Raw genomic sequence first — 14,555 nt, 5'->3', positions numbered from 1 at the left:
AGTTTATTACTCTTGTAACTCCAATGTCATGGAGTAGATGCAGTCAAGTGAGTATTCTTCAATGGATGTTATGGATCTAATAAGTTGCGCCATGCCTTGGCTAGTGTAATTGATACTCTAAAATGGATGTTACTGATGATGTAATAAGAGAAACTATTGTATAAAATGTTGCACCATCTTGCATTAGCTTGAAGTCTCGCAATGAAAGATAAAGGAGTTGATTGAAGGACATCATCATAGGTCACAGACAATACTTTGACTCTATAAATGAGTCGTTTTCTCTTTTATAATTGTGGATTTATCATTATTTCAAGTACAAACAATGTACATCCTTTCACATATCATGCTGCCTTTTTCACAAATCTTTGTATGGCTCTAGTTTCTTTTAGTTGTACATATATGCTTTATATTGATGGTAGCAGGTATATGCTTTCTTTTGCCATGAAATCAAATGTGTACATATATACTTTCTATTAATGTTAAGTATATGCATTATATTAATGTTAGTAGGTATATGCTTCCTTTCTCCATGAAATTAAATGTGCACGTATATACTTTCTATTAATATTAATCTCTATTCATCTTGTAGTTACATGTAACACCTTTACAATCAACTACACATACTCTCAAAGACTACTAATTCCACATATATTATTTACTATATTTATATTCCATCACACCAAATCCATCTTGCCCTTTACAAAAAAGTAAAATGGATTGCCAAATTTTGTCCCTAGTGATCAATAATGTCTATTAGGAGATAAGAAGCCTCGAAATGCCTATAATCACATCAATTCTTGTTGTGCTTTTTATTCATTTTCATGATACATGTATGCCAGAGAATGAAGGAGGTTAGTTATGTGATAAGCTTCCAATGGCATTAAATGCATTTTTTCATTTTAAATAGAGTTGCAAATTTATTTTTTGATTCTCTATCTCATCTTAAGTAGAATTGGATGGATTCACTTACTTAAAGAATGAAATTCAACATCAATTGAATATCCCCCCTCATGTCCATCAGAAAACACATTTTATAGTTTAGAATGTAAGCTCAACATTTATCTAGCCATCATAATTTGCAATCTATCACACAAATTTTCCCCTATATGCACTAATAGCCAGATTATTACATATTAGAATATTAATTTATTTATTTGGTCCTTATTCCTCACTAGCAAAATAATACAATGATAGTTCACATTGAGCAAATGATATTAAAACTACTCATTCTTTAATGGCTGCATTATCACATTATTAAATTAAAAAGAAAGTGTTGAAGTTTAAGTAGAAGCTGAGTCACCTCTAGCACTGAAGAAATTGGTATGAGCATCAATGTTATCTCAACGCAGAACATTGAAGTAAACCATCAAGCTTTATAGTTTTATGGAGCTTGTATTAGGATAAACAAGAAGTCATGTTATAATTTTCATTCATTAGCCCTTTTGTCCAAATATTTAAATTCATCATTTTGCTACACTTTTAAATCTAGACATTAATTTGAGACTCATAAAAAGTTACATGGATTTGCTCTATTAAATGATAAAATGTAACATGTATTCATTTAACAAAAAGGTGATCTAATAATATGTGACACAGGCGAGACGTACGGAGATCGACGGCGCGATTCCAGCTGATTGGTTGGTTCCACCTAAGCTTCAGATCCTCATGCCTGGTGATGACCGTTGGCTGGGACAGTTCACCCCCCGTGGCATCCCACTGGTGGTCGCAGGGCGGATGGACAACTCCTCTGTTTCCTTCTTCGCGGTTATGGGGGATGGACGACTCAGGAGAGAGGATGCGCTCATCGACCCCCTACTCCCATGGCAGAGGGTTCGGGTCGTAGGCCTCATGGGGAAGGTTTGGCGGACCGCCGATCCTAGCATAGAGCAGGATCAGCTGCAGCTTTGGCGACTCTGGCTCTGGGAGGGGCCGGCGTTGTCAGAGCTTGATTGGGAGACCCAGGAGAGTGGAGATGGCCAGAGATTGTGACAGGTCAGGGGCCGACCTCTTTCTTTGCCTACAGCACGACATTGGGCAGGTGAGTTCTTGGGAGGATGCAGAGCCGCCCTCCCACCCAGCGGCCCAGCTGGTATGCACAGGGTATTTCCAGGTTCTTTTTGCAGGCCTTCTTCTGGAAGGCCTTGTGGGAGAGTTGGCAGCCGCGGAAGATCTCCTACTTCCTGTGGCTTCTTGCCCACAAAGGTCTTCCAGTGGGGAGCTGGTTGCGGCAGATAGGCCAGGACGGACGTTGTCAGACCTGTCATGAGGATGAGGAGTCACCAAAACACTGCCTGTGGAGTTGCACTCGCGCCCAGGAAGTGTGGAGGTGGACTTTCGGGATTCTTACTCGCGCACTAGGATTAATCACTTGGGGCGCGTTCTGTTGGTGCAGTACCGCACCTGGTTTTCATCACTTATTCGAGGCATGGCAGCAGGACTCCACATTCCTTATCACACAGGGGACATGGGGGCCACTCGAGAGTATCCCGCAGCACCTGGCAGAGGCTGACACAGGAGCTCAAGAGAGGCAGCCAGTCTGGGAGATTATTAGCAGCATCGCAGGATGGCACGTTTGGACCTCGCGCTGCGCGCAGATCCTCGGTGGCACCTCCTTATCGACTGCCCAGATCATGACTGACATCTGGAGTGAGATTATACATACCCTCAGAGGCCAGTGGGACCAGATACAGGGGGACTCCCGGGCCGGTCGGGAGAAGCGGAGACGTTTCCTCCGGGTTTGGGACACACAGGGCCTCTTCTTCGAGCAGACTTCGCAGGGCCTTCAGTGGCGCTACTCACCACCTCTCTGGCTGTTCATTCACACTCGCTTTATCCCTCCGTGAGAGAGAGCTTTACTTTTGTTTCCTTTTTGGGCTGCGTCCGATTTGTAAACGCAGCCCGTCAGCTACAATGCTGACCTCTTGTATCTTGTTTTCGAAGTAATATAATTAGCACTATTTTTTCGGCAAAAAATAATAATATGTGACGTATTTATTTAACAACACAAAAAGGTGATCCAATAATATACTTAGAAAAAACCACCACTTCAATTAAGTAGTTAGTTTGTGAATGAAATGCTATAAAAATAGGGCCTTAAAAGTTATTTGGAGTAATAGGGTAGGGTTATGAATAGTTGCTTGTATACATCTAATAACCTGTCTTGGAAAAATAGGGTAGGGTTATGAATAGTTGCTCATTAACATCTAATAACATATCTTGGAGATTAAAAACCTACAAATCTACTTTATAGAAATGGTTATTTCCATGGAAGCACGATAAACATCAACATGAAAGATTCATAAATGAATTTATTCTATTGCAATTAGTGGTAAAAAATGGACCGACATTACAATAATATGTAGTATATATGAATTAAAACATAGTGTAAAACAAAGTCCTAAGCAACTCTTAAAGTTACCTTGATTAATGATAGCACAACTTTGAATAATTTTATAAGTTTAGAAAGAAATGATCCATATATTGTGAGTGAGATGCGTCCAGCACGTTTTGATATTTAATAATAATGTAATTTTAATTTGAGTGTGGAGCAGCTTAAGGTGAACAAGTTTTTATAAAACATTGATCTTTACTTTACCAGTGACAATGGCATATGAGATGGAGTGGGAAGGAAAGTGGGACTATCTCAAGAAGGCACCATATAAAATAAAGCTAGAATGAAAGTGGGAAAATCTAAAGAAGGCAATGATTTGACCAACTCATTGTTTGACAATTGATGCACTACAATGCGAACATTTACAAGCTTAATGTTGCTACTGAAAGAACTAGTAAAACGAGATATCTCAAGCCACAAGCTCATAGTAAAACTTGCAAATCACATATATAGTTGAGTCAATGATATATAAAAAGGGTTTTAATCATGAAAGAGAGGTCATTTGTATCAACAGACATTGATTTAGTGTGTACAATAACTACTTATATCACAAAAACCATCAGGTGTATTAAAGTCACATTGGACTGTTATCGCTTAATGGACTGTTATTACTTAATGAACTAATAAGACATAACATCAGTATACACATGATACCGCCATTTACAACTTGTAAAAGAGAACTTTATGTGCCTTCTACTTGATGGACCATACTTGCCATAATTGAAAGTTAGACAACTTAAAGGTAAGGATGAACTCAAAGGGTGTAGATTTTTCAAACTGTATTCTTCACCTTTCATCTTAAGGAGCTGTCACTTTAGGATGTGATGTACACAAAAGAGTTAGATATGGAATATTAAGGGTAAAATATGTCCATACACATAATGTTCATAGAATGTATGTGTATCACACTATCCTTGCTTTGAAAGTTGAAGCATCAACGAAATATAAGTAATTATCATACAAGTGTGTCTTTTTTGAAGGTCCCTTTCATAAGCTTTCGTCATTTGTTTGGTGTTTATCTGCATGTTTTGTACTAGAAGATCCATGATCTTAACCAAGTAAACACTCACCTAATTGCAACCTTCTTGTGAAGTTAAAAGCACTATGGACGTTACAAAAAGTTCATGGCTTCTATTATTAAAAAGGTTGCTATTAATAGTTTGATATTAAATTAGTAAATTTTCAAGCCCCAACTTATGCACACATGTTCAACTTTGACTCTGAATATGATGCTCTTGGAACTTTGACTCTGAATAAGATGTCCTTGGAACTTTGACAATTAGTACAATATACACTATATTTTAGCCAAAATGTCCTTTTTTAAATAGCTTTATGGATCTACACTTACAATTAGCATTCCCTTCATGAGTATGGCCACCATTGTCATAGATGTGTGTGTGTGTGTGTGTGTGTGTGTGTGAGAGAGAGAGAGAGAGAGAGAGAGAGGACTCGGGGGTGGGTTTGCGATTCACTATGTTAGGAGAGGTTGTGAGAGGGGGGAGAGAAAAGGCTAAATATTTAAAGAACAAGAAACTTCACATTGTGCCTCTTTCATGCTCGATATTTGTCCTCCTTGCCGAGAATGTGGGTTGCTTTTGGAACTTGGAAGATGAATTATCTATCTGCCTGTGCTTGCTGCAGGTTGAGTGTAAGGTTTTGCTGTTAGATAGTAATTTGTCTTTTGAAAAGAGAGCAATAGACGTTCATTATTTTTGCTGTAGGTTGAGTGTAAGGTTTTGTTGTTAGATAGTAATTTGTCCTTTGACATGATGGCCCATAGAGGCACACATCGGATTAGGCAATGAAGGGTTTGTTAGCCTGTATTAAAGCGTGGGCACCTGGGCTATGGTTAAGGCATTGAGGCTTCTCCCACTAATGGGGGTCCCCTATTTTGTGGATCTAATAAAATTTTTTGCACTTAGAGGCCACGTCAACTTGTGCCCCTCCTACGCAGGCTTAATTGGCCTTGGAGGTCACTCCCATACCCTTGCTTCCCAGAATACTGCAGGGTGTTATCAGATAGCTTGAAAGTGCTGGTGTGTGTCCCTATAATTGGTGATGCCAGAATTATATGTGGACTCTACACCTACTTGCTTGTGATGGGCAGACTGTGTGGAAAAACTGTGCGAGCAAAACCAATAGGGGAGTGATGGCAGCATTGATCATTGTAGTGATTACTGATCTTGAAGGAGGTTTGAGAGGTATCCCAGAGACCCTCTTTGCAAGGGTAGTGCACTACCTATGGGGATGGGATGGATGGCCTGATTAAATGCTCTCTGCGTTTATAGGAAGTTGGTCTGGGGGGGGGTATGGGGGCAGCCTCTCAGAGGAGAGTCCGATGCATAGCTAAACTAGTCGAAAATGCATTAAATGGGGTGGAGAATTGGGATAGGAGAAGCAAAAATATAATGACTAGATTGGTGGAAAACTGGCTAACCAATCCGATGCATGCAGTGAATGTAGACTCTTGGTTGAGGAGGTGGGGGTAAAAGTGTTGAGAGGTTAGCGGTGTGTGGGGCTAAATTTGGCTGCGGCACTAAACTTGAGGGAAGAAGGAAGAAGGCCAATTTCACTACTGACACAGAAACAGCTATGCTCTGAGTTGCTCTGTTACCAACTGCACACACAATTGCCTTTGCCTTTTCTATCTTCTCAGTTCACTCTCTCCCCTCTCCTTTCCTTGCTTCTCTTATCTCTCTTCCTCCTCCCTCCTCCCTTCGCCTCTCCCCTCCTGCATTGCTTCCCTTCCCTTCCTTCTTCCCCCCATTGCTCCCTTCCCTCCCCCCTCGCTTTGTACGTTTGGCGTACACGCGCAGCGTTTCCACTTTTGATACCTCCCGCTTTATCACCCCCTCTTCTGTTTTCTGACCCTTTACAGCACCGTATTCTGATCCCCCCCCACCCCGCCCCCCCTTTGCATTACGGAATTTGGAGGGTCGAGGAAGCTGGACTTCTACGCTCTAGCATGAGCTCTCCGGCTAATGGGGATGCATTCTTGCTCACGGCCAATGTCGAAGGTTTGCGAGAGTCAGCGTTGACGGTACGCGGATCGTATCTCGAAATCAACTTTGAAGAGGACCCTGACAGCGACAGCTGAAAGAGAGGAGGACTTCTGGGTGTTAGACCTTGGAAAGTGATGGGCTGTATTCTTGCGAAGGAGGGAGCTGTCCAAGAGGATACAGATAGTCGGAAGAACAAAGTCCGTGGAACCAGCAGGAGGCCCTCAGCATCTGGAAGGCTGAATCCTGCTGGTGAAAGAGGACGAGCAAGGGGAAACCCAAACGGAGTTGCAGTCGCTAAAGCTTCGTATGAAAACGAGAGGAGAAGAGAGAAGCAGTGGATACCAGCTGAGCCTAATCCCAGATTGAGCAATCCGCCAAAGAATGTAGAAGGAGAACAAGTTGCAGCTGGCTGGCCCCCATGGCTATCTGCAGTGGCTGGAGAAGCTATAAAAGGTTGGATCCCCAGAAGGGCCGATTCCTTCGAAAAACTCGACAAAGTAAGTAGCTTTTATTGGTGTGGAAGAAGGGGAAACTAACTTGGGTGTCAACTGCCAAGTTTTGTGCACCAAAGTTGGAGTATACTGCTTAGAATTTGCGCTATCCAGTCTCTCTTGTGCGTGTACTTGTAATTGCGTTTAGAATTCCAGACCGGGTTGAACCGGCATATCTGCTGACTGACTAGCCTCAAGACATCTGCCTGTCTGGAGGGCCAAGAAACGAAATCAGCTGTTGAAGATAGGCAAATACAACCACCCCTTCGGAGAGAGGGTGTCTTTTTCTCCCTGCACTGTGCTGGAAGCTGTGAAAGATGCAGAATTGTTCTTTTAGTTCCCTGTTTGCTTCTCCCTATTAGAGGAGCTGCTGCAAGGGTCCAAAAGTTTTCAGCAATGTGTTGATCACTGTGCGGAAGCTTTTAAAGATGGTAAATGTTGCTTATACTTTGAGGACGATTCACAAGCCTAAACTAATGTCACCAATATGTTAGTAGGAACTACCTGCTAGTACAGATTCGAACATATCCTTTTTCTCATCCCTTCCTGTTAAAAGAAAGGTTCTTCTATTGAGCAATAGTTGTGGCCACAGGATAAAGCTTATCTGATGATGGTGCGGAGCATTGGATGCCCCTGAGAGTTTCCTCGCAGCCCTGAGGTATGAGGACAAGCTCTGTTCACGGTTGTCTCATCATAGATGGGTTTGAAGGGTTCTTAGGAACCTCCTGATTGCAAAGCTGTATCTCTCCCCCTTATTATTAAGAGGGCTACTGCTGCAAGGGAACTGTCCTAGTGTTTCTCGATTTGAGTACATCCTTGTGCTCTGTGAAATGAGTTATACCTCTATTCTTTTAGTTCCCTGTTTGCTTCTCCCCATTAAAGGATGTGCTGCAAGGGTCAAGAATATGTTAGTAGGAACTACGTGCTAGTACAGATTCCAACCTATCCTTTTTCTCCCTGGTAAAAGAAAGGTTCTTCTATTGAGCAATAGTTGCGGCCAAAGGATAAAGCTTATCGGATGATGGTAAGAAGCAACTGGATGCCCCTGAGAGTCTCCTCACAGCTATGAAGTGTGAGGACAAAATGTGTCCACGGTTGTCTTATAATAGACAACCTCCTGATTGCAAAGCTGTATCTCTCTATTTTTTAATTAAGGAGGCTACTGCTGCAAGGGGAGCTGTCCTAGTGTTTCTCAATTTGAGTACATCGTTGTGCTCTGGGAAATGAGTGGTACCTCTTCCACGGTTGTCTTGGTAGAGAAGAGAGACTCGCTTGCTATGGCCTAACCCCGAAATATTCCCAGAATTATCCAACACTCAGGAACACACTACAACTGACATGCACGCAAGTACACCCACAGAACACAACAAAAAAAAAAACCCAGCTAATGCTTGAACCTTCTACACATGGCAGATAGATCTAGGTGAGAGACTTCTAGATGCACAATGAATTCTGAACCCACAAACTGTAAAAGAACATATGCAGACAAGCGAGGTGGCTATGTTCTGCTCCTGTGTGCCTCAGCAGGATTAAGAACTGGGCCACCTATGGCTCCTTTTATATGCAGCCAACACCCTGACCAGCTCAATCTGGTCGATAAACTGACCCCATCAGATCCAGGTTGACCTAGGCCTTGTCAAAACTGCTCACCCGCAGGTCGCAACCTGACTTGCTCCCAGGTGATGCCATGTCTCTACTGCAAAATCTGCTGCAGGTAAGATGCTGGAAGTAACTCCTGGTGATGTTTACAAGGCAGCCCCAAGGCTGAGGACTGGCATTCTGCTGTTCGGGCTGACTGGCCCCTGTAGAGAGGGCTGACCTGGTCTGTATTTTGGCCGAGTAGGGTCTGTAGGCGGCTGACCAGGCTAGGGCTGGTCTGCCCCCAGACCCCATTCCTCTTTGTGCCTATATATACAGCCCTCCATCCAGCCATTTGCTGGGTCTTTCCTGCACAGGTGATGGGTGCCATGGGGGCATACATTGCCAAGATCATGGAAGCTAGGAAATGCCGGGGAAATGCTGCGTTGAGCCTGGGTGACACTGCGTACACTACCTGGCATCACGTACGACGTTTTGCTATCCTCCTCTGTGTATGTGTGTGTTTGGTGCTTGGCTATCGTGCTATCTTCTCCATGGTTTGACTGTCTACTCCTTGTGCAAAAGTTTTCCAGGTTCCTCTTGTTCCTTGGAGGAAAATAAAGAATCTTTCTTTTGTTGTTTAAAGAAAGTAGCATTACCTCCTTCAAGTTATATTTTTCTCTCTGTTGAGGATATATATTAGAAAACGAGAGCAACAACATTTTTAATGTTAGCTTGAACGTGCATTTCCTGTAGATGTGCATAGTGGATGTCATATAGTTGGAACATTGGTCTGAGAGGATCCAATGAACATAAAACAGTGCAAAAAAAACAAGGTTTTTTTTATTGTCTGAGGTTCGTTCGATATGCTGGTTCGCTCTTCATACTGGTGATGTCAAATGACGTGAGTTATTGATAAGTTCTTGTTTAGGCATGTCCACAACTTCAGAAACATACATCATGCAAAACATAAAGAAGTCCACAGTTATACACATGAATGAAAAGGGTAATCACATGCTTTTATCAATGGTTTTTACATTTTTCTTTCCTCCTCCTTGTGGCCTTTTGAAAAGAGATCTTGTTGGAGGAGACAGCCATTTATTCTTTGTCCTTTTACATTCAGATTGGCCAAGGTACCTACAGTAATGTTTATAAAGCTCGCGATCTAGATACAGGGAAGATAGTTGCACTGAAGAAAGTGAGATTTGACAATTTGGAACCTGAAAGTGTTTGCTTCATGGCTAGAGAGATTCAAGTGTTACGCCGCCTTGATCATCCGAACGTTGTTAAGCTGGAAGGACTCGTTACATCCAGAATGTCCTGCAGCCTTTACCTTGTTTTTGAGTACATGGAGCATGATCTAGCTGGGCTTGCAGCCTCCCCTGGAACTACATTTACAGAACCGCAGGTTAGTAGATGATGTATACCTTGCATTTTTTATGGATTTGCTGATTGTGCACCTAGTAAACTACATCAGCCATGCAGAGGCATGGTCAAGCTTAGAATATGTGCGTGTTGCAGAGGCCCCGGCCCCCTAGACAGTACCCTTAGATTTCTAGCCATCGCAATAGAATTTTCTGACCTTATTGCATTCAAGATGATAGTTTGTCAAATTTGAAAAGGATGCATGCTGCTTATTATATCTATGTTGGGTTGGCAGCTAGTCTCACTATAGGAGATCTACTAGTAGTCTAGGTGACACTGGTTGCCTTTACTGTTTCTCAGTAACCGTTGAGTTCAGGAGCCATCTACATTAAGAGTGCACCATATTCATGCTGCTCAAATCATGACATAGTAGTAGTGCATTTTGACGAACAGATAAAATGCTACTTACAGCAACTGCTCAGGGGACTTGATCACTGTCACAGCCGTGGTGTACTCCATCGTGATATAAAGGGATCCAATCTCCTCCTTGATAATGGGGGGATTTTAAAGATTGCTGACTTTGGGCTTGCCACTTTCTTTCACCCCGATCAAAAGCAGCCTTTGACAAGCCGTGTTGTAACCTTATGGTATCGTCCTCCTGAACTTCTGTTGGGGGCAACAGAGTATGGAGTTGCAGTAGACCTGTGGAGCACAGGTTGCATTCTTGCAGAACTACTGGCAGGAAAACCCATCATGCCTGGGAGAACTGAGGTGAATGTTCTTATTCCTCTATGTGTGATATGTGGTGGCTTTGTTACATCATCGTTGTGCTGAGACTTTTGCTAGTTGTAGCTTTTTTGACTTTTCGTCTTCTTCCTGCTTAAGCCAAAGCGGTTTTTCTCACTGCAGGTGGAGCAATTGCACAAAATCTTCAAGCTGTGTGGTTCACCATCTGAAGAATATTGGAAGAAGTCAAAACTCCCACATGCCACTATATTTAAACCACGTCAACCTTACAAACGGTGCATTTCTGAAACTTTCAAGGATTTTCCACAGTCAGCTTTGGCTTCACTAGAAATTCTGCTTGCTATTGAACCATCCGATCGAGGGACCGCGGCATCGGCATTAAAGAGTGAAGTAAGAGATCCTTTTAAGTATTTTTCACTTGTCTGGCATTTTCAATCTTGCAAGAAATTTTGCTAGGAAGCTGTAGGGATTTTAGAATTCCTTAGTAGAGGCTTGAAGGGAGTGCCTTTGTCGGTAAAACTGTTTGTTTATAAATGTTACTTATGATGGGACTTGGAATTAAATGCCTGTTTTGACTGCTTATATTTTCTAGTTCTTCATTGCGAAGCCACTGGCATGTGATCCATCAAGCCTTCCCAAATATGCACCAAGCAAAGAGCTTGATGCAAAAATTCGAGATGAGGAGGCTCGAAGGTATGCCCTTTTCCATGAAGTTGTGTATTATATACAAGAATGCTTCCAACCACATTGGACCTGCAAGGTTCCACATCCTGGCAGCAAGCTTTCATACACCTACTCAGAACACACAGTTGTTTTGCTGCCTTGCCCAACACCATGAGTTCGTTAGAACTTTCATCTACCCATCCTGATTGTTAAAAACGTGGCAGAGGATGTGCTAATGTTTACTTTGATTGTCCATGTGCATTTTGGTAATATGCCAGCAGCAGGACGTGCTTGCTTGGTTCTTAACTGCAATTGCTAGCCTTCATCATATCTACCTCTTTTCTGATACAATATTTCTAGGGAATAGGCTGCCACTAGCCTTTCAGAAGGAATTTGCAAAAGAACATTTCTTAATTTCGTTTATACATTTAAACTTTTAGGCAAAGAGCTGCTGGGGGGAAAGTCCGTGTTGTAGACACTTCAAAAAGGATTGGCAACTCAAGCAAGGCAGTTCCAGCACCTGATGCAAATGCAGAATTGGCAGCATCCATTCAGGTGAAATTTCTCTCATACAATGAGTGAATAAACGACTTCACATGAATGATGTGGAGTGCCCACAATCTTCAATTTAAGCATGCGATTGCAATTGTCAGTATTGACGAGTAGATAGATCCCAGTTTTACTCTTTTGATACATGGATAGTTTGCATCTTTCTGGGCTGTCTAATAATATTTATTGATCTGAGTAATTGGAGCACTTAATTGCAGAAACGGCGGCTGACTTCACATGCTGCTGCAAAAAGTAAAAGTGAGAAATTCAATCCGAAGTATGAGGACTCAGCTGTAGGGTTTCGCATCGATCCTCCGCGACCAGCAGATGGAAGCATTGAGGCCTGTGCTTATGCACCACCTCCACCTCGTTCTGGCACTCTCTTTAATCCTAATGTTGCTGTAATTGGGCTGAAAAAGGAGGATGATCCCAGTATGGCACCCCCTCGTCTTCCATCACGCTCCACAAAGTCTGTGACTGTACCTGATTTTAAGTCTCAATCAGGTTATGGTCCTCAAACTGCTGACCTCTCCAATCTTTCAGCTTTGGTGGCTGCCAGAAACAATGGAAGTAAGGAGTCCCGCAAGGATGGTACTGGTGCCAGACGAAGGGCTGCATTTGGAGGAGGGGCGGGGCTCCAGCACAGCCAACACGAACAGTCTGAAGTATCTGAAGTTACGAAGCAAGAACGGGCAGAGCTCCAAGAATCAGACACGTTTCAAAAGGGTTCAGAAGGTTTCCACCCCAAGCAGCCATCTCAACACGATCGTCCATCTTTGGTAATTGGTTCTAGAGATGTGGCTCATCTTTAGCATTAGAGATTATTTGTTATGTCATTTGTGCATCCTATAATGTGATAACAATTATGTGAAGGCTCAAATGGAAAGTGGGGATAAAAAGAACAATTATGCTGCTAGAAAATGCAAGGCATCAAGCTCTAATGTGATAAGACGGTTTGAATTATAACTTGTGCAGGGGTTTGGTGGGCAGGCTCAGAGGATTCATTTCTCTGGACCACTACTGCATCCATCAGCAAATCTTGATGACATACTTGGAGAACATGAACGGCAGGTACAACAAGCGGTTCGCCGATCTCGGCATGACAAAGTCAAAAACCAACATAGTTCATCCTATAAGGCATTGGTGAGTGGTACCAATGGGAACTCAGAAGTTGCAGATTTTGGTAAAAAATATGAACCACTGCCTACAAACAGTGGGCGGTGGAAACCAGCAAAGCCACAGTTCACTGGAGAGATTGTGGAAATAAGTGAACATGAACAAGGGTTATCATCTGTGATGGAGAACTATGAGCGAGAGCAAGAGACATGATTCTTTTTTCATACATTCTTATCAGGCATGAGCTCAATCACCAGAGTTGCTGCTTCTTTACAGCTCACTTTGAAGGACACAACATGATAATGCAATGGCGACCATTTAGCTATTGTGAATTCAGCCAAGGGTGTTCCACCTAGCAGGATGCTGTTTCCCTTCCCTAGGATGATTGGGTTCGTGAGAGAAGCTTTGCTAAAGCTGTGTCCCAGAAATTTTTACCAGTGATTTAAATGCTCCAACTTATTCTCTATTGACTGTCCCAAATTGTTGCTCACTGGAAAAGCTTGAGGGAGAGGCTTTACACTCGTATGAAAATGCCAGCCCAGATGAATCATGTAAAAGATGATGCTGTAATCTATTATACGATAAGCCTGACTCCTGTATCAATTGATTGCACTACAAAAGTTTGGCACTCCTCAATTGACTTGTTTTAGTCTGCTGCAAAGGAAGAATAAGTAGCAGAAGGTTTGATCCTTATTTGCAATTTAGAGACGCGATTCAAATGTTCTACCCAAAGTTGGGTAAGTAGATATAAATTGTCTCTGTTTTAGGTTCTGATTAGAATACACTTTGCAGGCTTCTAGCTTTTGATGTCTAGACTGAACTGACTAATTATAAGGGCTTGAGCTCTCTTTGAAGGATGTCAATACTGTTGAGCACTGAGCTTTTGCAACTCCCCTATAGCATGGTAAATGAAACATGCCCCCTACACACATCCCTACATTCATCTGCCCACCCAGCACACGAATGCTGTATGTATGTTAAGACTCTTTCAGAATATACTGGCTATACTGAGCTCATCAGTGGGGGAGTCTCAGCATTTCTTGGCCAAGGAAGGTACTGGTTGACCTTTCTTGAGCAAGTCATTCTGGGGACTAAAAAAGCAAGGGGCGTGCTTCTATGATCATTCTTAAGAGGCTTTAGGAAGGAGTTTCTGTGGAGCTTAAGTGTTGGAGGTAAGACCACGTTTTTAGACGACTACAACGAACCTGGAGTCTGTATGGACTGTTGTAGCAAAAGCGTGCAATGTGAAATTATGTAGGCTTACGTTAGATTTGTTTGATTGTAGTAATAGTGCAATCCAGTTTGAGCTCCAGCAAAATCTTTAGTAAATTCACCTTTGGACAGATTTGTTCTTTGTTCTTTTTTCTGAGATCACTTAGAATTCAGATTTACAGTAAATTCATCTTTTGACAGATTTTTCTTTGTAACAATAATCCAGTCCTGAGATCACCTAGAATTCAGATTTGCAAGTTTGGATCCAATTGAATTCTTGAACCTTGTGACTATCATGAGATTGAAACTGTAACTGTGTGGTGTGTTTTCAGAGGATAAGTTTGGGCAGGTTTTTGGATTCGTCATGGCTGAGTCTGCCCTTCACCTCCGGAGTGCCGACAGAAACTCAGTACGAAGACTTTGTATAAATGGATGCTCAAG

The 14,555-nt window shown here is 42.4% G+C and overlaps 1 protein-coding gene across 1 annotated transcript; it reads left to right on the top strand.

The window, feature by feature from the left end:
- The first annotated feature begins 5,992 nt into the window (after positions 1–5,992).
- LOC147896048 (putative serine/threonine-protein kinase At1g54610) lies at positions 5,993–13,686 on the top strand. Its single transcript, XM_087382363.1, has 8 exons — positions 5,993–6,890; positions 9,586–9,870; positions 10,281–10,598; positions 10,737–10,964; positions 11,167–11,267; positions 11,678–11,792; positions 12,005–12,565; positions 12,762–13,686. Exons 1-8 carry the CDS (start codon positions 6,528–6,530, stop codon positions 13,113–13,115), a joined length of 2,325 nt encoding a protein of 774 aa, XP_087238489.1. The 5' UTR covers positions 5,993–6,527; the 3' UTR covers positions 13,116–13,686.
- Positions 13,687–14,555: the final 869 nt, after the last annotated feature.

The sequence above is a fragment of the Dipteris shenzhenensis genome, chromosome 12, assembly GCF_047967505.1.
Source record: "Dipteris shenzhenensis isolate YYH24624 ecotype China chromosome 12, Dip_SZ_1.0, whole genome shotgun sequence".
In the NCBI taxonomy this organism is placed as follows: Eukaryota; Viridiplantae; Streptophyta; class Polypodiopsida; order Gleicheniales; family Dipteridaceae; genus Dipteris; species Dipteris shenzhenensis.
Note: the sequence above shows the minus strand (reverse complement) of the source record. Positions and strands in the feature narration are given on the sequence as shown.